This window comes from Pangasianodon hypophthalmus, chromosome 8, assembly GCF_027358585.1.
Source record: "Pangasianodon hypophthalmus isolate fPanHyp1 chromosome 8, fPanHyp1.pri, whole genome shotgun sequence".
In the NCBI taxonomy this organism is placed as follows: Eukaryota; Metazoa; Chordata; class Actinopteri; order Siluriformes; family Pangasiidae; genus Pangasianodon; species Pangasianodon hypophthalmus.
Window position 1 is genome coordinate 18,083,060 of NC_069717.1, and position 22,924 is coordinate 18,105,983.

General features: G+C 37.3%; 1 protein-coding gene across 5 annotated transcripts in view; it reads right to left on the reverse strand.

Annotated features, from left to right (window-relative positions):
* Nucleotides 1–22,924, reverse strand: part of gapvd1 (GTPase activating protein and VPS9 domains 1) — a 73,231-nt gene that overhangs the window by 16,402 nt on the left and 33,905 nt on the right. For 3 of the 5 annotated variants that reach the window (XM_026925072.3, XM_026925070.3, XM_053235870.1), the window contains exons 8-15: nucleotides 22,422–22,579; nucleotides 15,667–15,796; nucleotides 15,314–15,439; nucleotides 10,460–10,633; nucleotides 6,975–7,112; nucleotides 2,230–2,364; nucleotides 982–1,101; nucleotides 660–737 (exon numbers count right to left, since the gene is read on the reverse strand). In XM_026925072.3, the coding sequence (XP_026780873.1) occupies nucleotides 660–737; nucleotides 982–1,101; nucleotides 2,230–2,364; nucleotides 6,975–7,112; nucleotides 10,460–10,633; nucleotides 15,314–15,439; nucleotides 15,667–15,796; nucleotides 22,422–22,579 (1,059 nt within the window). The remainder of the gene's footprint in view (nucleotides 1–659; nucleotides 738–981; nucleotides 1,102–2,229; nucleotides 2,365–6,974; nucleotides 7,113–10,459; nucleotides 10,634–15,313; nucleotides 15,440–15,666; nucleotides 15,797–22,421; nucleotides 22,580–22,924) is intronic. The other 2 variants (XM_026925073.3, XM_026925071.3) reach the window with 1 other exon arrangement.

The following is a 22,924-nucleotide window of genomic DNA, read 5'->3' on the forward strand; positions in this document are numbered from 1 at the left end:
TGTAGAACACGATTAAAATTTTTTTAAGTAATGGCCTCAGCGTAAGTGTATTATGTAGCTGAGAAATCCCATTTGGAAAACAGTGTTACGAACTGTAGGGCTTGTCTGTGTTTACACGGGCCTCTTTTTATAGATACTCACAATGTCCCTTCTGTCTGCCCTATCTCAGTCTGTTTGGAAAGAAAAAACATGTCTGAAACCATTATCATAAATCAGTAGAAGCCAAATTTCACGTTTATAGTGTCAAAACTTGGCTTTTGAACTGATGAATGGTCCACTGCACTTGAAAGTGACGTCAGGACAGTCCTTGTTGATGCTAGCCATAGTTGAACCCTATGAGCCACAATAGGTTGTGGGGCAGAGCTTTGTGTACATGGATGTGAATGGGGGCAGGCTAAATAAAATCATTTTAATGCTGTTGAACTCCACCTACTTAATTGCTCGAGACCATATCTTGACTAATGCACCTTTAAGTGCATATTAGATAGAGCTTAATGTAAGTGCATATTATTCTTGAGCATAATTATGAGGGAGTGAGAGAAAAGATTTTTATTGGGTTCTTAGCATTAAGCACAAGGTCATGGCAATAACTTCTAACAGCACACTGACATGCAACTGTAATATTCCCTACAACAGGGCAGGCTGGCGGTTTACATTACCTTCTCCAGAGGAGAGCGGATCAAACATGGACAGCAGAGTGTCAGCTTGAGCAGGCACACAGGACAAACCATGTGCTCCTGTAGACATGCAGGAATGACGGAGCCAGGAGAGGGAGAAAAATGGTTAACCCCACACCAGTAAAGCCTTTAACAGCATATCATGTGGTGTCCCAGCACACAAGATTTCATTGAAACAAATTAAATTACAGCTCACTTAGGGATACTTTTATTTAGATTTTTTAATTTAGATTTTTATTTATTTAGATTTTATTTTATTTTATCTTTCCTGTTAAACCAGTTATGTCTATTTGGGTATGTGTACCGTGTACAGAATCCTCTCCATCTGGGCTTGTGACAGAGTCTTTGCCTCCAAAATCTGAGCTACATTCTGAGCGCAGGTCTTCGATCTTGTTGGGGATGTCTTCAGATGTTGCACTAATACCTACAAAAAACGACAATACATTAGTTTCCGCAACATTCATACTTAAACATTCATAGTAAAATGCACTGCCATCAAGCTACAAAACAGACCCTATATTCCTGGACTTTGTGGTCCATTGCAGTCATTGCAGAAATTCTTATTAGTAATAATTAGGAAGTTGTTAGCTTTTCAAACTGTACAAACTCCTACGAACGTGAGATGGGTGGGACAGGAGGGGCTTCCAGTGGGTGAGTTTATATTGGAGAGTTCACACATATGCAACTGTAAATTATTCCATATTCATGTCAGGTGGCTCATCTGCTGTTTTAATGTGGGACGAAAAAATACTGTTCATTTTTGCATATGTCTGAGTTATAACCTGTAGCAAGTATGCCAATGTGCAAAATGTATAAAAGTTGGCATGTCTGTATAATGGTGCTCATGTTTAGCAGCTAACTTCTCCTTGGGACATCTCTGTCATGAGGAGAAGTGTAAATACATCAACATTCAAGGGTAAAGGTTAAAGAAACTTCCTAAAATTCTGCATAAGAATCCAAAAATGGCAAAAAAAAAATAAATAAATAAAAAAAAATTTAAAAAAAGGAACGAGAGAAGAAACTCTGATGTGACATCACGGTAACAGAGACCTTATAGGTAACATTATACTCTCTTTCTCTCTTTTTCCAACTTAAAATGACCAGAATAGATAAGCTTATATTTATTTCTGAAACAGCACTGTAGATTCTTCTTATGAAAGAAAATGTATAATATACAATAAGCCATTTTATATACATACATTTTGAAAGTTTTATGTCTAGTAAACAGTACATTTGCAATTAATCCATTAAATTAAGCATTCACTAGCAAGCCACTTATTGTGAAAGACTACAGTTTAGGTCAAGTCTGATTAGTCATATGTTTATGAAAGGTATTTTTAAATTTTTGTATTTGTAGAAACTTAAACTTTGGAATGAGCATAGATGTTCTAAAGTTACTGGGTGAGTGCAATGTTGAGGGTAGTGAAGTTTAGTAGCAGTGATTTTGACAGCAGGCCAGCAAAACAGGAAGATGAAACCTGAATTGTGATGTTTTTAAGATAGCTTAATGTTGTATGATTTTGAAAAATTATATAGATTTCTTTATGGGTACCTGAGATGATGCTTAATCCTGGGGTGCTTGGTCGGGAGCTGACCTCTCTGACTTCAGTATCATCTGAAGTGCTGCCCACCCCTGAGCAGCTTTCTAACTCCTGCAAGCGGTCCTCTTGCTTTAAATCTGCAGTTTCTACACACACACACACACACACACACACACACACACACACACACACACACACACACACAGTAATGGTTTATTAAACTTCCTCAGGTACTGCAAGTGTATTACACATACACTCACCGTCCACTTTATTAAGAACACCTGGACATTCATGCAGATATATAATCAGCCAATCATGTGGCAGGAGTGCAATGCAAAAAACCAAAACAAAACAAACAAACAAAAAAAAAAAACATGCAGATATAGGTCAAGAACATCGGGTAATGTTCAGATCAAACATCAGAATGAAGAAAAAGTGTGATCTCTGTGTCTTTGATCATGGCATGAATATTGGTACCAGATGTGCTCGTTTGAGTATTTCAGAAACTGTTGATCTCTTGGGATTTTCACACATAGCAGGCTCTAGAGTTTACACAGAATTGTGCAAAAAACAAAAAAGCATTGAGTGACAAACAGTTCTGTGGGTGGAAGCGCTTTGTTGATAGGTGAGGTCATAAGAAAAAGGCCAGATTGGTTCAAGATACCAGGAAGGATATATTAACTCATATAAGCACTCTAATAACTGTGGTGAGCAGAAAAGCATCTCAACAAGAACAAAACATTGAACCTTGCAATGGATAGGCTACAACAGCTGAAGACCACATTGGATTCCACTCCTGTCAGCCAAGAATATGAATCTGAGGCTCTCAGACACAGGCTCACCCAAACTGAACAGCTGAAGACTTGAAAAATACCATTTTTTTTTTTTTTTTTTTTTGCCCTAATCTTCAACTGTCCAGTTTCACTGAATCTGTGCCCAAGATAGCCTCAGATTGTTGTTCTTGGCTGACGGGAGTGGAACCTTACGTGGTGACAAGGTGACCAAGCAAGACTTCTTAAAGTGTTGCTTCAAGTTCCATTAACTCACCATGCTTATGAGAACTTCTGCCAGGATAAAGTTATCGATTTTGAAATGTGGAATGCACCTGACACATTCCAGCATCTGTTTAATAGGTACTGGGGGAAGTTACAGGCTGTGAGGCTTACCATGACAATGTGGTAATATACAGCTCTTGGTCACAACATCTAGAGCTACAGTTGTAAAAATGCTGCTACAGTTGTTGCTTCCTTCTTAGTCATAAGGTCCATTCTGTTTGGACTAAAACATGTCAAATGGCTTTTGAAAATTTAAAGGTCTTATGGAGTACTGCTCTGATTCTAGCAGCTTCCAACTTTAGTAGGTTTTTTAAATTAGCTATTGATATTAGTGTTGATGTTGGTGCTGGTGCTGTTCTCCAGGATGACTCCCTAGGCCAGGGTTCCCCAATAGGCGGCCCACAAGAGTCAAACGTTTCGCACACGCCACGTTGTTATGTACATCAACTTAACTTTCAAACTGTGTGAAATCTGCTAGGGACTGCTGAAGTTTCACATACGTGACCTTACCTACATCAAACACTTGATCTTACCTACACATGTAGACCATTCCTTGTCCCACAGTATATAGATGATTTATATGGTTGATCAACCATTGGTTAGTTAGCCACTTGCTACGTTTTTACCAGTCAGTTTGCTTGTGTCACACTACTACAGTCCTTCTTCACTCAGGTGAACACTGGAAGTCAGAACAGCACACGCAATTCTGAAAGTAAGCAAACTACAGAAAAAACTTGCCCAGTGCCTGGCTGAATAAGGGACATTGTGTTGTTGAGAGTGTGCAACTTTGCATGATGAACTTTTGTCATTTTTCGGCAGCCTGCAGAGCCAAAACGCGCATGCATTTCAGGCATTTCTGGACAATCTCAGGGAGATGGAATATGTGCATTTTTGTGTGATATGTCTCACCTAAATCAACTTAATTTGTAATTGCAAGGTATGAACCACACTGTTGTGGACCTGTATGAAGCTGTCGAAGCTTTATGCTTAAGAAAGTTACACTTTCCATGTCTGCAGCAGTATTGCGAGAGAATCAAAATGCGAGAGGACCTGCTGATGTATGAATTTATTACAAGACTGACAGAGAATTTTAACAAGTCATTTGAGAGCTCCAAACTCTCAGGTGAAATCCTTCTGCTCCTAAGACGGCCAGTAGACTGCAGAGGCCAAAAGGCTAGTTCCATCCATAGATGAGGCATATATTCAGCTGGAGATCTTGGAAATGTCAAAATCAGATTTGCTCAAAGAACTAATATTAAAAATATATATATATATATATATATATATATATATATATATATATATATATATATATATATATCAGGGTGTTTGTCCCTTTGCTTTGCATTGTTGAAATATTTTGGCCCTTGGGGGAAACTAACTGGGGAACCCTGCCCTAGGCATACATCATCCTGTGTATTATTTCTCTAAAAAAGCTTGAAAAACACCAGAAACACTACTCAACAGTTGAGAACGAGGCTTTAGCTCTTATTTTAGAGCTAATACACTTTGACGTATGTTTCCTCCTCTTTATCTCTACTTGCAGACCAAAATCCTTTGGTTTCTCTCCACAACAAAAAGAACAGAACCCAGCAGTTAATGTGATGGAGTTTGTTTTTAGAGGGTGATTACTTAAAGTTGTGCTACAGTCGTGTGAAAAAGAAAGTACACCCACTTTCAATTTTGTGTTTTTATTTATCAGGGCCTAAATACAGGTCCCTGTAAGCACATTACATGTTTATGAAAAAGAAAAAGACTGAACAAGTATGGCTTTCACAAAAGGGTGGCTAAGAAAAAGCCCTTCTCTCCAAAAAGAATATGGCAGCACAACTTCAGCTTGCAAAACTGCATCTGAAGAAACCACAAAGGTTATGGAACAATATCCTTTAGACTGATGAGTCCAAGGTGGAGATGTTTGGTCATCATACACAGTGCCATGTTCAGCAAAATTCAAACACAGCCTATCGCCACAAACACCTCATACCAACTGTCAATCATGGTGGTGGAGGAGTGATGATCGGGCTTATTTAGCAGCCACAGGGCCTGGGAAACTTGCAGTTAGTTTGACAAGGATGAACTTACCAGAATATTGATGATGTGAGGCCATCTGTGCAGCAGCTTAAGCTGTGCTGAAATTGGGTCATGATACCAGACAACAATCCCAAGCAATAGAATTGAAGGAGGGTGTACATTTTTTTCCCATGACTATATATTCGTGGATGGGACAATTAGTTGGCAGATGCCCTTCCCAGGTCTTAAGTGTCTTCTACATATGAAAGCTTTGTCATGGGATTCTGTAGGTTCTCCACACTAGTTAATGCTGCACTACAACAACCATTTTATGGGTGGGGGTGTTATGTCTGGTATTCCTCTCTGGCCTGCATTTCCTAATTTGTTACTTTTAACAAAATCAATGTTTTAACCACAGGTAGAGTCTCCTAACACTTCCTGATTCTGGCAGTTGAAGTCAATCAAGTTGTCAGTCAAGTTGAGGTTTACATTAGTCATCTTATGTGTAAATTTACATGAGTATAATATGAATTTTTTTCTGAAATTATAGGATTTTCATGAATACCAAATTTCTTATGTAAACGCATCCTGTGAATGATTTATGAATAAATCCATTTGTATCCTGCTTGATAAATGAGGTCCATTAATTTTCACTACTTAATTTTTACCCCAGATTCACACCAGAGGCATAACAAACATTGCATCAAGGGTCATGTCAAGTGTCATGACATTAGGTGCGTTATTTTGCAAGCTACTGTTTGTTTATAGTAAATGTTTTTGCCAAACTGTCATGAGGGCACTAATACAACAAACTAGATGTAAAACATCCAAAAACCAAGAAGAAAAGCTCACACTGCTCTGTTCATTTTGTTTGTAGCAATTTGCTATCTTAGGACAGTGAATAACTGGGATGTATGTATTGTTTTTTGTTTTCTATGTTGGTGGAAAATGAGTGTCATAGTGTATAAACACTGGTGTGAATGGGCATTTATTCCTATACCTAAGGCATACACAATTGGTTTCTCTCTCACGTGCACTCACTCACTCACTGTTTGTGTAGCCATAGTTATAATGCTCTTCTGACAAAGTTTCTGATGTAGCACATCATCTGTTTTTGTTATGAGTTGTGCTGCTCTCATCTCAAATAGCATCTGGCTAGTGTCATTATTTGCTCTTGACATGATTAAGAGCAAACTAACAGCAACAGTTTTGTGCTGTACTTTAGTTTGCATAGTTTCATCAGTGTTTCCACATACCTACTTGTTTCTAATTCTTAAAAGATTGTTTTTCATGCAAGACAATTAGTCTGTCTAGTAAAATGTGTTGAATGAACATACATATCATGTTTTGTCAAAGACAGTAGGCAGTAGGGTTATTTTTTCCTCTCTCTGGTCATTGGACAAGAGAAAAAAAATGCTTGCTCTCTCTCAAAAACACCAGTCTATACAATAGAGTGTATATCTTTATCTGTATTTCTATAAAGAATAATGTGGAGTCATGTATGGCCATAGTGAGTGACATAAATATGTCCAAAGCTGCAGAGTCTGATATTAAAGGCTAAAATGGTACCAATAAATAATGATTGGAGGCATTCACCAGGTGGAAGAAAATTGTAAATCTGACTATCACATTTTGGGGCTTATCTTAAAACATTACTTTAAATCATGCACTCTCCTCCTCTGAATGCTCACCTGAGTCACTGGGCAGGACTTCCACACTCCAGGCTTCACTTGTGGTCTCAGACATTGTTGAACCGCAGGGGTCCAAAAGAATAGGGCCAGGTGTGGGGAAGCATAGCAGACTCCCCAGCATGTTTTCCACCATAGCCCCTGAACAGAAAGAGTGCAGCGACACAGGTCAGTGTGTGTATATATAGAATATAGGGCTGCAACAACTAATCAACCAAACTGATATAATCTAATAATATTTGCCAACAAATTTTTCTTGATTTCTTTTATTGACAACAAGATTTTATTGATTAGATAGACTTTACATTACATCAGTGGTCACCAACACTCTTCCTTCCTGCAGGTATCATCTCCAACCAAAATCTAACACACCTGTTTTAGCTGATCAAGAACTTCTTAAGGCAATGATTAGGTGGTCAACTGGGCATGATTATGGTTGGAACAGGGGTGGTGACCACTGCTCTACACTATACCTCATAACATAACTTGTGTTTTCAAGTTAGTAATATTATGATTTTTAATCACTCATTTGTTGGACTGTGAGAAACAGTGAAAGCTTGAAGTCCCTGACACAATCATGCTTATTAACCATTGTACATTGAGTTGTCCTACCTTATGCATATTTGTCAATCTTTCCTGCACTATCAGAAAACATTATCTCTTGCAACTTCAGCCAAGAGATGTAGTTTATATGACAACCTGATGGTTTGAAAAGGACTGAACAAATTCTCAAATGAATGATTAGTCAACGAGACAAACGTTCTCACTTTAAAACACAACTCGTGTCATGAAGCATGTGCATTCAGCAGTGTTGCGAGTAGTGAGGATATTTGAATCAATTAGTATTTGATAAACTAGTTTTTGATCCAGTAGCGGTGCTAAACTGTACATTGTTTAATTTTTATAGCGTACACAATATGTTAGTGTACACTATATGGTATAAAGTTTGTGGACACCTGACCATCACACCCATATGTGGGTCTTTGACTGCTGCAACAAAGTCGAAAGCACACAACTGAAGGATATCACTGTATGCTGTAACATTACAATTTCCTTTGACCTGAACTAGACCAAACTTGTTCCAGCATGACAATGCCCCTGTGCACAAAGTGAGGTTCATAATGACAAGGTTGCCAAGGTTAGTGTGGAAGAATTTGAGTGGCCTGCACAGAGCCCTGACCTTAACCCCACTGAACACTTTCGGGATGGAAAGTGGAAATCCTTCCCAGAATAGTGAAGGTTTCCAAATTTGGAATGAGATGCTTTAAAAAAATAAAAATAAATAAAAAAATCCCGAACAGAGTCGATAAAAAGATTCCAGGCATCGAAAACTAAGAGTCAACACCTTAAGCTTTTGAGTTCATTTTACACAATGAAAATGATTCGACTTGCATGCACATATGGCATGCAAAATTTATTTAGCAATGGAGAGTTTCAATTAGCAAAGACCAGAGGATAATTATTTGCCTTTATGTTTAATTTGTTTGCTTGGAATTGAACAAATCAAAGTTTGTAATTCAGCTAAGACATATAGCTGCAAAAAAAAAAATGTGCAGAACCAGTTAAAAAAATAATAATTTACAGAATATCGTCACCTTGCTTTAGTTTGGGTCTCTCATGTGGTTGAAATAAGCACTTGATTATGCTAATGCTGTGTCACATTATCTGTGTCAATAATGCTGTACTGCAGTTAGTCGCCTGTTATATAATTAAGCCTTGTTAAGAGTTCTGTACTAGTATTAGCTGACCGAAATGCTGCAGAAACAATGTTTTAAATATGATTTTGCTATTTAATATATTTTAAAAACAAACTCTGCATGATGTAAAGTGGAATTATTCCAATGTTCCTATTTGAGCATCATCCTGTGTTATTTTACCTCTTCATTAGATCAACAAGGTTTGACATTTCCTTCACATATATGCATCATTTACAACTTCAGATCATGCTGACCAAAGTGCAAATACATAGAAATACAAATAGACATAATACATAGAAAATGTGAATCTTAAGATATTTGTATATACTGGTTTTGAATTCAACTATCTGAATTTAAGGTCTTGAAAATTTAGGTTAAAAATTCAGGTAATAAAAATTCTTGTTTATTTCAAGTTGTCAAAAATTCAGGTTAATAAAAATTCAGATAGTAAATAAAAATCAGGTTTTAAAAAAAAAAAAAAAAAAATTTAAACCAGTTGAAAATTCAAGCATTCCACATTTCAAGGAGTGAAATATTCGAGCAATGCAGAAAAATACACTCAAGTTACTCAGAAAGAGCACACAAGCCAGGCTCGAAATGAACGCAGTCTTGGCCAATCACAACACACCTCAGAGCTAGTGGAAGTGGGGCTTCATTAGTCACATTTTATGGTGATGCATGGTGCCATGGAGGATAAGAGTGGCACAAGCTTGTGCTACCTTTTCATGATAGGAAATCATCAATACCAGTGATACTTCTTTAATTAGTTGTCATTGTAAGAGATAAGCAACTGCTTAATTTCTAATGGATTTAATTTTCATCAGTGAATCCAGCCATGTTTTAGCATATGACCAATATCTAGCCACTTGCAGTTAGAAACCCATGAGAGCAGCTCTCTCTTTTTCTTTCTTTCTTTTTTTTTTTTTTAAACAAATATTTAAATTCAGTTATGGTCCATAAGAGGATTTTAATTTAGAACACAGAATTAAAATTTGTTCGATAAACTAGATTAGAACCTTAATCAGGCTGGTCCCAGTCTGCGAGCCTTATGTCCGACACCATTTCTCAAGCTTTTATGCATGCAAGATTAAACAGAATTAATACTTCATTATCTTGGATGAGGTTTAATAAACAGTTCAATAACCACTAAAACTGCATCAGATTGGATGGCTAGCATCTGTGAACTGCCATTTTTCCTACCATTTTCCTCTCTTTATCTCTGCATCTATCCTTCTGCCTTCACATTCTTTCTCTTCTTTCCCCCCATCTCTTTTTCCATTTTCCTTTTTGTCCTCCTTTCATTTCTTTCTGTATTTCATTTTTCCATCACCCTCAGCTCCTTCTAAGCACTGTATATTTACTTTGTTAAGATAAGGGAACATTTATAGCTTAGGTGATATTAGAATAATTCATGGCACACGCTCGAGAACATAACTGTACCTTTTAATGTGGAATGGAAAATTTGAATAAGAAACTGGTGAATAAGCAGCAAATCCTTGTGAAATAAAATAATTAAAAGCTGAAAGTAATCCTCAAGACAGTTATGTAGTTATTTAAATTGGAATTCAATTATGTATTCAAATAGAAAGTGGAGGGGCAAAGTTACATGTTTGCAAGTGCTCCATGTTCATCATTGCTCAGGCGCCTATGAGTCCCAGAAATATAAAGTGCACAGTTTATATGCATTTGCACATGCATCTGATATATTCAGGTTTAACTTCAGGGGTGATTGATATGTTTTCTGCTTGCCGAATTTATTCCCAAGACAGAGTAATTAATAGAACGCCTTACCTGATATTTCCTGAAGTCTGTCTTCATCTATATTAGGATCAAAATCACTACCAAGGACGTCAGTGCTCCAGGTTTCACTGACAGTCTCAGAGATATCCCGATCATCTGTCAGACCCATCATGTCCCGAATCTCAAACTTTCGAAGTTTATCATCCAGATTATCCTGCGTGGTGGCTAAAGGCAAAAATCAACATTATAAATTAATACATAATACATAAATGACTAACAGAATAAATACACTGTACAAAACATTAGGAATGAGCAAGACAAAAACACCAGCCATATCAATGACCATAACCAGGGACAATGACCCTAGACGTTGTTCCACATGACACCACTCACGCATCCGACTCGTGGGAAGTTGTTAGAAGAAGTGTAAACTCCCAGGAGATTACTAAAGTACTAAATAGTACATAACAAACATACACTCACCATCCTAAATATATATGCACTAAATATTACATTATCAGTGATCATGAGATGACTGTACCAGTGAGAGCTCTGCATAATCTTTGCAGTTTTGTTACACGTAAACAAATGCCCTGAGCCTCGCCATAAGCATTTTGATGTACATTTATCTGGACATATTGTGCAGATAATAAATAAACTTGACAATTACTAAACAAGTGAACAGTGTTTGTGAACAGAACTTTATTAGGAACACTTGTTTATCTCTTTCATGCAGTCAGCAGCAGTTTCTGAGATACTCAGACCAGCCCCTCCGACACCAACAATCACGTCATGGTCAAAGTCACTGAGATCACATGTTTTCTCCATTCGGATGTTTGATATGAATATCAGTTGAAGCTCTTGATCTGGATCTGCACAATTTTACGCTGCCACACTGGCTGACTAGCTGAATGGATAACTGTATTAAGGAGCAGGTGTACAGATGTAAGAATTATGAGTGTTATTCCTATTTCATCACCAATAAGGCACATTGTTGCAATTGTAATTCGCTCTTGATTCTATGAGGAACTAAGTAAGGGACTTATGTGGACATTCACATAATTAAATTTTTTTAATGTTATTTAACAAAAACAAACATATTACTGTCACTATGGTGAAACTTTCTGTAAGGAGAACAATTATAATTTATGGAAGAAGACTTCACATCAGTGCTTGGTAAAGGTGTTCCTTGAGGTAAAGGAACATGGCAAGTCACATTTTTGTTTTTTTAATTTTCAAGTCAAGTGGCTTTATTGTCATTTCAACCATATACAGCTAGTTAGTACACAGTGAAATGAAACAACGTTCCTCCAGGTCCAAGGTGCTACATAAAACAAACACAGACTACATATATTTACATAAAGTGCACAATGCAAACATATGCAGACAGCACAAGACAGTACAAAACTACCAAAACAACAAAACACAGAGAGAGAGAGAGAGAGAGAGAGAGAGAGAGAGAGAGAGAGAGAGAGAGAGAGTCTGGTGAGGGAATGGCTGTTTATAGCTGTTACACCGTAAGTGATCACACAAACTAACTAGTTTCATGGATGTTCCACAACAGTAAGGACAAGTATAACCAAATAAAAAAGTTTGAAGTGTTGCTTACTAATAAATAAATAAAAAAATTATTAACAAACTGCTAGAGTATATGAGGAATAAAACACTGATTAAAAATTAATCAACTTTGTGGAGCAAAATGGAACACATTTTATGCACCATTAAGTATGTGACTGCCTAAAAAAAACAAAAAAAACCTATTGGATGTCATTCTGGCTGAATTCTTGAAAACAATTCAAAAAGGCAAAAATGATGAAAATCATGTTTTGACCAAAACTGAGTTTTTCTGCCAATAAACTTTGGCAGATCATATCAAAATAGAGAAGGACACTTACTCTTACTCTTTCTGGCCCTACCCCTTACCAATGGAGGAATCCCAGGAAGACAAACTCGACTTCCAGGGAATCAACAGAATCATGATTTAAAGGTGCAATATTTGATTTTTTTTTATTTCTTACTTGTACAAATAAATTGAAATTTATGTAGAACATGATAAACAAAAATAGTTGTGGCCTTTGCAAAAGTGCAAAAAATCACACACACACACAAAAAAAACTGTTTTGAAAATGGACTTCCGGTCCTGAAAGCTTGTTTGCGTTTGGATGCACCTATTTTTAGTCATTTTATAGACACTGTATGGGACACCACAGGCCCTCTGGAGGAGGAGCTTTATGAACAGGGTAGGAATCATTCAAATTTCGACCCACCTAACTATGAATAAATTACACTCTATGCCCTCACTTCCCATTTGGCAACTTCGTTGTCAATTGCACATTATGGACGAACTGTCCTGCATACCAAACCTGCAGGAAACAAATTTTGTTCAGACTCATGATGCTGTGAGCTAAATTTCGTTATGACAGGACAAATTGTATAGGAGAAGGAGCAAAAAACAATCTTTTTTTTTTTTTTTTTTTTAAATAAATAAATAAATAAAACATGGTATCCGTTGAACTCAACATAACCCAAAGCATCAGAAGAAAGTGTACAAAGTGTTCTATTGGCTGCCATATACTTCTATATCAATGTAGCAGTAGTAGAAGAAGGAGGCATACAATTAAAGTAGGTGCCTCCATACTTCTGGTGCTTGGCCCCTACTGAGAAATTTAGTCAAATTTAGGCTCCGTAATAATGATAATAAAACACACAGTTACAATTGGACGCATGCACACCTTCAGTGCTTGGCCCCTATAGACAAATTTAGTCAAAGACTACCTAAATGAATTTATCAGAAATTTTGGTGCAAGTGACTTTTACCTCAGATGATTAAACAGAGACTAATGTGGATGACGCTGGTAAATTTATAATTCATTTCACATTATAAACATTTGTCAGTAATGCTGCTTTTCAATATGTAGATTAAGATAAAAATGTAGAGGTAGATGGCACATCTTTTAATGAAATTGACATGAAATCTTTCATTTTAATTTTCTCCCTTTTCACTTTTAAACAGATTTTAAAACACACTATATGGCCAAAAATATGTGGACACCAGTCCATCATACCCATATGTGCTTGTTGAACATCCCATTCCAAAATATTTCAGTTTGGAAAGCTTGCAGTTTTCAAAACTACAGTCGGGTCCATAAGCATTTGGACAGTGATACAATTTTCATAATTTTGCCTCTGTACACCACCACACTGGATGTGAAATGAAGTAATCAAGATGTGATTGAAGTGTAGACCTTCAGCTTTAATTCAAGGGGTTTAATAAAAAATATTTTTGCATAAATGCTTAAATGTAATTGGACAAAGTAACAATTATAAATATAAGGAATATTTTTAATACTTTGCAGCCAATGACTGCCTGAACTCTCTGGAACCCATGGACATCATGAAATGCTGCGTTTCCTCCCTTGAGATGCTTTGCCAGGCCTTTAATTGGTGCTTTGCAGCCGCCTTCAATTGCTGCTTGTTTGTGGTTCTTTCTGCCTTCAGTTTTGTCTTCAGTAAATGAAAAGCATGCTCAATTGGGTTGAGGTCAGGTGACTGACTCAGCCATTTAAAAACATTCCATTTCTTTGCCTTAAGAAGCTCTTGGGTTGCTTTTGAGGTTTGTTTTGGGTCACTATCCATCTGTATTGTGAAGCACCTTCCTATCAGTTTTGCAGCATTTGACTGAATCTGAGCGGAAAGTATAGTTCTATACACTTCAGAATTCATCCTGCTACTTCTATTAACAATCACATCAATAAATACCAGTGATCCAGTTCCTATGGCACTGCCTCCACCATGTTTGACAGATGATGGGGTATGCTTCGGATCATGAGCCCTTCCTTTCCTTCTCCATATCTTTCTCTTCCCATCATTCTAGTACAAGTTAATCTTGGTTTTATCTGTCCAAAGAATCTTGTTCCAGAACTGGCCAGGCTTTTTTTTTTTTTTTTAGATGTTTTCTAGCAAAGTCTAATCTGGCCTTTCTGTTCTTGAGTGTTACCTGTGGTTTGCATCTTGAGGTAAACCCTCTGTATTTACATTCATGAAGGCGTCTCTTGATTGCAGACTTTGACAAAGATACGCCTACCTCCTTGAGAGTTTTCTTGACTTGCCTTGTTGTGAAGGGTTTATTCTTCATCAAGGAAAGGATTCTGTGATCATCCACTGTAGCTGTCTTCTGTGTTTTGGTGTTGCTGAGCCCACCAGTACTTTCCTTGTTTTTAAAAATGTATGAAATTGTTGATTTGGACAGTCATAAAGTTTCTGCTATCTCTCTGAATGGTCTGTTTTGTTTTTTTCAGCCTAATGATGTCCTCCTTCACTTGCACCAAACCTCTTTGGACTGAATATTGAGAGTTCAAATGAACAGCTACCAAATGCAACTTCAACACTTGGAATCAACTCCAGACCTTTTATCTCCTTAATCTGTCATGAAATAAGGAGGAAACAGGCCACACCTGGCCATGAAACTGCTTATCAGTCAATTGTCCAATTACTTTTGAGCCTGTGAAAATGGAGGGACTATGTAAAAAAAATTCCTAAACGATTAATGCAATATTTTTATTAAACCCCTTGAATTAAAGCTGAAATTCTACACTTCAATCACATCTTGATTGCTTCATTTCAAATTTATTCTGGTGGTGTACAGAGGCAAAATGACAAAAATTGGGTCACAGTTCAAATACTCATGGACCTGACTGAATATACAGTAGAAAACACTAGATTTTGACCATGTGAAGGGTATTTCCCCAGGCCACCATGCCTTTCGGATATTTTTATTAAAATGCACTTTGCTTCCAAAGCTGATAAAGGACTTTTGTACAAAACATCCTGTTTCTGGATCCCACAGATCCAGTCGTGTTTAAAGTAATCAAGAAGAAAGACTGAGTAAAGCACATTAGCCCAAACCTTGTTCATGTTCCAGCAGCTGCAGAGCTTCAACACCATTACTGGCGGATGGCCCTGGGCCTAAGTCCGACACAGATTCCGCTTCCATGTCCAGAGATGAGACAGAGTTGGAGCGGTTAGATGGCCCTATAGAGACAAGAGCATTTTTACCCTTAAAACCTCTCACAAGCACCTTTTTTTGTGGTTAGGACCAACTGATCTTAAATCAGCCTTCAGTGAATTATGCTGATTTTCATCGTAAAAAAATAATGGAGATCAAAACACTGAAGCAAATGCTGACATGACTTTTCTATATGTGGGTGTAACTAAATAGTGAGAGACCAACATCTCCTGGTAATTGTGGGAATACATACCCTCAGAGACTCCTTCCAGATTGTCACTGCATAGAGAGAAGCGGAGGGTTTTGTCAGGTTTGCCATGCAGTTTAGCCTCATCAGCTGGGGCATCTCCTTGAGCTTCATCAGAAAGTTGCAAGTTCAGCACCTACACCAAAAAAGACAAAATAATATTTATTTACTAGATCCACAATATTTATCTGCTGCAATTTTCTAAACTTGTAACTGGGATTTCTGTATGAAATGATTCTGTATAAAAATTTCAATAGGGCAAAAAAAATTCTTTAAATGCATTCTATATTGAAATGAATAAGTCTGCTGGATTGATATGTTTTTTAAACACCTGTTGCCATTTTAGGCCCTTGGTGAAAGAGCTATTTAAGGAAAATCTGGGGTCTCAATTATCAACCGTGTTTACACAATTTTGTGTGTAAACCATGCATAGGCACGTTTCTATCCATAGGATACAATTTATCAAATTCTTGTGTGAGGATGTGTGTATATTGTACATACACTCTTGACTGTGCCTATGCAGGAACCCCTAGTGGCAGAAATCTAAACTGATCATGAGGAGCTCTCATCCAATTTAGTGTCAATCATATCAGCATAATTAACAGAGTAATTACTGATTTTGGTGCTCACAACAAGGTGAAGACAGGTGACACAGATGAAATGTGCCTTTTATATTACTTTACTTACAGTACAGATATAGTTTATCTTTAGTCTAGGGTGTGGAAGAGGAGGTGGGGTCATGTGTACTCCTTTGTGTGATTACTGTCACACCTTTTTATACGCTTTTGTACAAATTCTGAGCAGAAAGAAACAACTCTGTCAAGACCTCAGAAAAAAAAACTGTGAACCTCCACAAATGTGGTTCCTGCTTAGAAGCAATTTCCAAACAAATGGTACTATAAGCATCTGTACAAACAGTTCTATACAAATACAAAAAAATCTTGGGACCCCTCAGACACGGCATCGTTCAGGAAGGAGGCATAAATTAACTCTCAGGGATGAAAAAACTTTGGGCCAAAAGGTTCAACTGACCCACAAGACAACAAAGGAACTGGTGAAGGATTTGGAAGCACGAGATACCAAAGTATGTACATCCACCATAGAAAGCACCCTACATCACCATGGAATGAAAGAATGATGTGCAAGAAAGAAGCCCCTACTCCAAGACCAGCATAAAAAGCCTTTTAGAGGAGTGCACACTGGTCAAATGTAACAAAAACTGCACTGTTTAGCCATAATGATCAGCACTAATTATGGAAGAAAAAGGATGAAAAAGGCTAGAAAAGGGACTGGTGCACTTCAGGAAACAAATGGCATCATGAGGAAGGTGGATTATCTAGAAATACTGTAGCAAAACCTCATGTCATCAGCCATAAAGTCAAAACTTAGTCACAACTGGGTATTCCAGCAGAACAATGATCCTATGCATACCTTCAGTTGCTTAGGATTAAAGTTGTAACAAAATAGCTTAAAGACAACACAGTGAAAGTATTGCACTGACCATCACAAAGCCCTGACCTGACTCCCATAGAAAATTTGTGGACTGAATTGAAAAAGCTTTTCTTACTGAGTTATACCAGTTCTGTCTTTAGGAATGGGCAAAGTATTGTGAAAACCTGGAATTAAAAGGTTAAGAGATTAAAAGGCCTAGCAACCAATTACTAACAGTGTATGTAAATGTTTGACCCACTAAAATTCTGATATAGTAAATAAAAGCCGAAATAAATCTTAGCTATTTTTTCAATTTCTTATGGAATTAAAGTAGATACACTATTTGACAACACAGGAAATGTATGGTAACGCTGTGAAAAATAGATTTTAAATGTCCTTAGCTTAGGTGTTTGTAAAGGCTTTTGGCCTCAATTGTACATGCATTCATATCACACAGGCTGCAATATATTACTTTCCAAATATGGCAGTGGAGAAGACAACACTGAAAAATCACAGCATTACACAGGACTGTAACAATTTGGCTCACATTTATGATTTAAAAACTATTCTGTATGAGGATAAATATCAATTCACACACACTCCTGCGATCGCGTTACCAAGGACGTGCTGGCAAAGAAGCGATTGAGGTAGTACGGTTGTGTAGCTAAGCTAACTATGACGGATGATGTTAGCTAGAATAAGAAACACCAAAAAGCTATTTTCCAGTTCTAAACGTTACCTTGACAAGAAAACAACCTGGCACGACATCCACTAAGGAAGACCATGTTAAGAAGAAAAGTCACCCACAGCATCTGATGCTTCTACGGTTAAGTGGTAGCTCCAGTGGTAGAATATCCTCCTCAGCCGACAGAAAAAGCTACCAATTTAACCCTTAGGAGTCTGAGGCATTGTTGGATCCTGGAGATGTTCTGACATTTGTTCTTATTTCAGTTACTTATAACATATTAATGGCAAAACTTCCATTACACTATATTCAACACAATTTCTGATACAATAATGTGAGCAACAGGTAAGTACATGTTTGTATTTTTGAGAAAATCAAGTTTAAACTTGGTTAGTTTATATAAAAAAAAAAAAAAAAAAAAAAAAAAATTTTAAGGACACTGAGAAAGGGCCATAAAACACATACTGAACATATTTTCCCAAGACTTTTGAGTACTGGATTATGTAGACCAGAGTCTTTGTTACAACATGTTATGAAAACCATTGTGTTCATTCATTCACATAAAACAATGCATTGATTTAACTTTTGTGTGACACTTTTTGTTTTAGAAAATCTGTATGCGAGAGAGTGTCAATGGCCATGAATACTGATGTCTTTCACACCTGGGGAGATAATGACCCACCCCCTAATGAGTGTATCAAGGTGAAATGCCACTGTGGAAACTAAAAGAAAGAATCTGAGGAGACTAAAAGAAAGAATGTTTTTGTTTGTAGTTTATTTACAACATAGTGCACAATATAATCAAAATATAAAAATTGAGGGTCAAAGGCACATTTTTGAGCACACAGTCACACACCTTTGTGGAAACAGTTCCTGGTTAACACACTCTCTCTCTCTTCCTCTCTCTCTATATATATAAAATAAACATGTGATTATCATGGTTGTCATTTATCATTGGGTGTGTCTACATCAGTGCTAATGAGCTGAGACAGAAAACTATACCCATCATTAGTTTCATGCACATTATATAATCAGAGAATATTTGTTTTGGATTTGAATCGGTTCATTTAAAAGTAGACATTTCAAGGTTTCTATAGACATATTTCTCATGTCTGTGTGACAATTATACGCCGAGTTTCGGTTCATTTTTGTGACGCGCTTCAGATAGAAGTTCATGGAGATGGATGCTGTGGAAAGTACATCCTGTTTGTTTTCTGTATTTTACAAAAGCACAATATTTTGTTTTTATTATGAGTGGACACAAATAAAAGTAGACACTTTTGAATGATTTTTTTCTGTATGACCATAAATGACAGTATTTTAATTTGTTGCTGTTGCTATAAGAAAAAAAAATCCAAGTCATCCCATCTGCATCTCCATCAACTTGTAAGGGTTAACACACAATAGGTTATAGTTTTGCCTTGGCTTTTTATGATAAAGCCAACAAGTTTACGTATGGTAGGTATGGTCAGGTGAAACACTGGCAAGCATTATGGCCTCACAGAATAAAAGATAGAGAGTGCACTCTTGTGCAGTTGTTTATAATGCGATTGTATCCAAAACAGGATACAATAACCTATGCCAGTACGCACAGAAGTCAGTTGGCAGTGTACTCACTATGTAAAAATTGTATTTACACATTTTTTTTAAGCTCTAGGTGACTAGATAAGTTGTAAGAGCTTCAAACTAGAACTAGTAGTGGTAGCTACTACTGAGTACTGGTCCACAAGCATTTGTTTACAATGAGGGTGAGGCAAGAGGGCAAGTGCAGGAAAGTGCACAGATGCTGGCCACAGCAGCCAGGCTCCAGTAGTCCAGATCCCCAGAAACCAATTGAAACATTCGGCTTGTTCAGTGTGTTAAGTACAGGATGTTTAGTCGTTCTTCCACCATCATTAGAAGTAGCTTTATTTGTGACAAGTGTATATAAGTTAGATGGAGAAGAATGCAGCATTATAGGTGTGCAACCAGATGCTACAGAGGATTAGCAAGAGTAAGATCACCATAGTTTTGGTAGGAGAACATCTGGATGCTTTAGGCAGAGTTAGCAAACCCCCAACTCTGGCATTAAGGCCCCTCATAGCAAGGCAAATGGGCGGCAAAACTCGGTGGCATAATCACAAAGCCGAAGCTAATGTTAAGGGTCACCCGCAGGAACATCACTCCTCTCGGCTTTACATGTCAAGCAGGTTTGCTCTCCTCAGTGAACCAGAAGCCTGTTGAAAAAGCTCTGGTTAAAGGGGATTCTATTTTACAGTGCGTGAAATTAGCTAGGCCTTTAGGGGCACCAGCAGGACTAGTTAGGTGTATATCAGGAGCCAGGGCACCAGACGTAGCAGGTAATCTTAGGATCTTAGGGGAGTATAGGTTTTCAAAGGTAGTTTTTCCACGTAGGAGCTAATGATATACACCTTTGTCAGTCATCATTGTAGAGGTATGTAAATTAGCAAAGGCAATGTAATATGCTCTGTCCCCATCCCAATGTGGAGTGGTGATGTAGCTTACAGCAGGTTATGGTCGCTAAACTGCTGTATGTCCAGGTGGTGCTCTGAAAACAATGTGGGCTTTAGTGATAAGTCCAGTAGTTTTGAGGGCAAGGCTGGCCCGTTAGGGTGGGACGGTATACATCCCACTCAAGAAGGTGCTCTCATTTCTTGCATAGCCCATAGTCTTAGAACAAGCCTAATTAATCGGTGACAATCCAGAGCCATGGAGCAGACAAGTAGGCTAAATTGATTGTGTGCTAGCTGCCATGCGTCATCAGTCAGGTAGCCTAATTAACATAAAATTAGATCATACCAAATGCACAACCAGCACCTTTGAAATGAAGCTTGGACTGTTAAATATTAGATAACTAATAATGAAACTATTACTGATCAGGAACTTAATGTACTGTGTTTAAACTGAATGTGTATGTGGCATTAAATTAAGCTAGTCCACACGGATACAGTTATATACATCACCCACCATTCCATTTGAAATTCTTTATAATAACATGGTAATCTGGTTGTTTCTGTAGACAAAGCATTAACTGTCGGAGACTTTAATATTCATTTTGATAATCCACAAGACCCTCTGAGAACAGAGTTTGTGTCCATTCTAGATTCAGTAAGGGGTTAGGTAGTACGTAAAATGATCCACTCACAACAGTGGATATACTCTTTATTTAATACTAATACACAGATTAAATACAGAAAATAACCAAGAGCAGATATTCAGATCTATTAATTGTTTTAACAATCAATCTAACACCTATCAGTCACAGGTTCTAATATTTTTTGATCACTTGACAAGTGGGTGGGTTCAAACAAAATGTGCCATGTTCTAAATTGTTTAACATCTAGATATAAGTATAAATAAAGCTGAAAATTTGATCTGTTGTCTCATATTCGTCTTTTGATCTCAAACCCAAATCTCTTCAGTGTACAGCCCAAAAAAAAAAAAAAAAAAAAAAAAAAATTGGCCTTGTCATTCCAATAATTTTGGAGGAGATTGTAAGTCAGCACAGTTTATGGCCACAGTTGCAAGAGATACCCAAAAGGGGCACTCATACAGATGGTGACTTTTCACCTTGTGTCACTTAAAAGACTCTACTCTGGTCGCTAGTGGATGTTCCTATCTTTAGTTTACTGATACTGGTTTCACTGCAAGAGTGAAAGAGTAAAAGAAAACTACATCAGTATCCCCTGAAGGAAATATGCAGTGCTTACTAGGAGCTGAGAGAAATAGAAAAAATGAAATACAGAAAGGAACAAGAGAAGGATGGAAAAAGAGAAAGGGAAAGGAGAGAAAGAATGTGAGAAAGGCAGAAAGATAGCCGCAGAGATAAAGAGGGAGGATGGTACAAAAAATATAGCAAAGAAAGAAAGATAAGTCGAACTTGACGTCAACAGCATTGATGGGGATACTTCCACCAACAAGTAGTCTAGTCCTTATTGTTACTAATTTGTTTGCCAGAACTACACTTAAAACATACATCAAACATGAAGGAAACTGTTGAAGAAAAACTATTTCAGACATTTGAGCATGCTGCGACCTTGACACTCTTTGGATCAATTCCAAAATCAAATCAGTTCATCTGTTTTTTTTTTACAATGAAGCTGCCATATAAATCCTACAAACATTCAACCACTTGTTCTTGAGATATCTTGAATCTTAAATCTCAGACAGACACATGGATAGGCCGATAGCGAAAATCATAGCCAAAACTGGCTTTGAGCTCCGGAACATGGATGCATAAATAACATCTTTGTATGACAAACAGAAAGGAAGCTATTGAAGAAAATCTATTTCAGACATTTGATCTTGCTGTTACCTTGATCCTGTTTGGATTGATTCCAAAATCTACTCAATTCATCTGCTGGTTACAATGATAATCCCATATAAATCCTACAAACATTCAGCCAGAGACTCTTGGACAAATGGATGGGCAACCCAAAAAAACATAATGTCTCCCCCACTCAGAGAGCATGAAAAAAAATGAAAGAAAACAAAGAAAGAATATTTTAGAGGTCGGCTTGGGGAAGCACTGATCGTTGTAAAGTAAAATATGTACATTTACTTTCAAACAAACATTAAACTAAATGCAACATTTAAGTAAATTAGCAATTAATAGGGCATACTTTAGACAGAGTTCATTTGTTACCTCATTTTCAGGCATCATTCCAGGCATAGTCTGAGAGGAAGTTCCCAATGAGATGACAAGCACCTCCTCAGGCATGACTTCCTGCTGTGGGTCCTGGTAGCTAGGGTCCGCCTCACTGTCCTGAGCGATGTTGGAGCGGGAGCGGCTACGGGTTGCTGCTGACAAATGGGCATATCAGTGGATCTTTAGTGTAGCATTAGAGAGGGTAGATAATTAAACTAACATCAAACCACATTTAATGAGGCATAATAAAAGTACAAAGAGGTGATCCAAAATTAACCTGAAAGCTAATAACAGATTAATTTTTAAAGTTATCTAACTGCCTACTAAGAAGTATGCGAGCAGTCACATACAATTATTTGTTCAATGTTTATTCAGTGTGGCTCACATATAACAGGTTTCAGTGTAATATGAATAAGGATCAAGGCCCTATGTAATCTTACTAAAACCTGTATGTGGGTCCTGGCATTAATATTACTGTGACACCCTGGTAATGAGGGGAA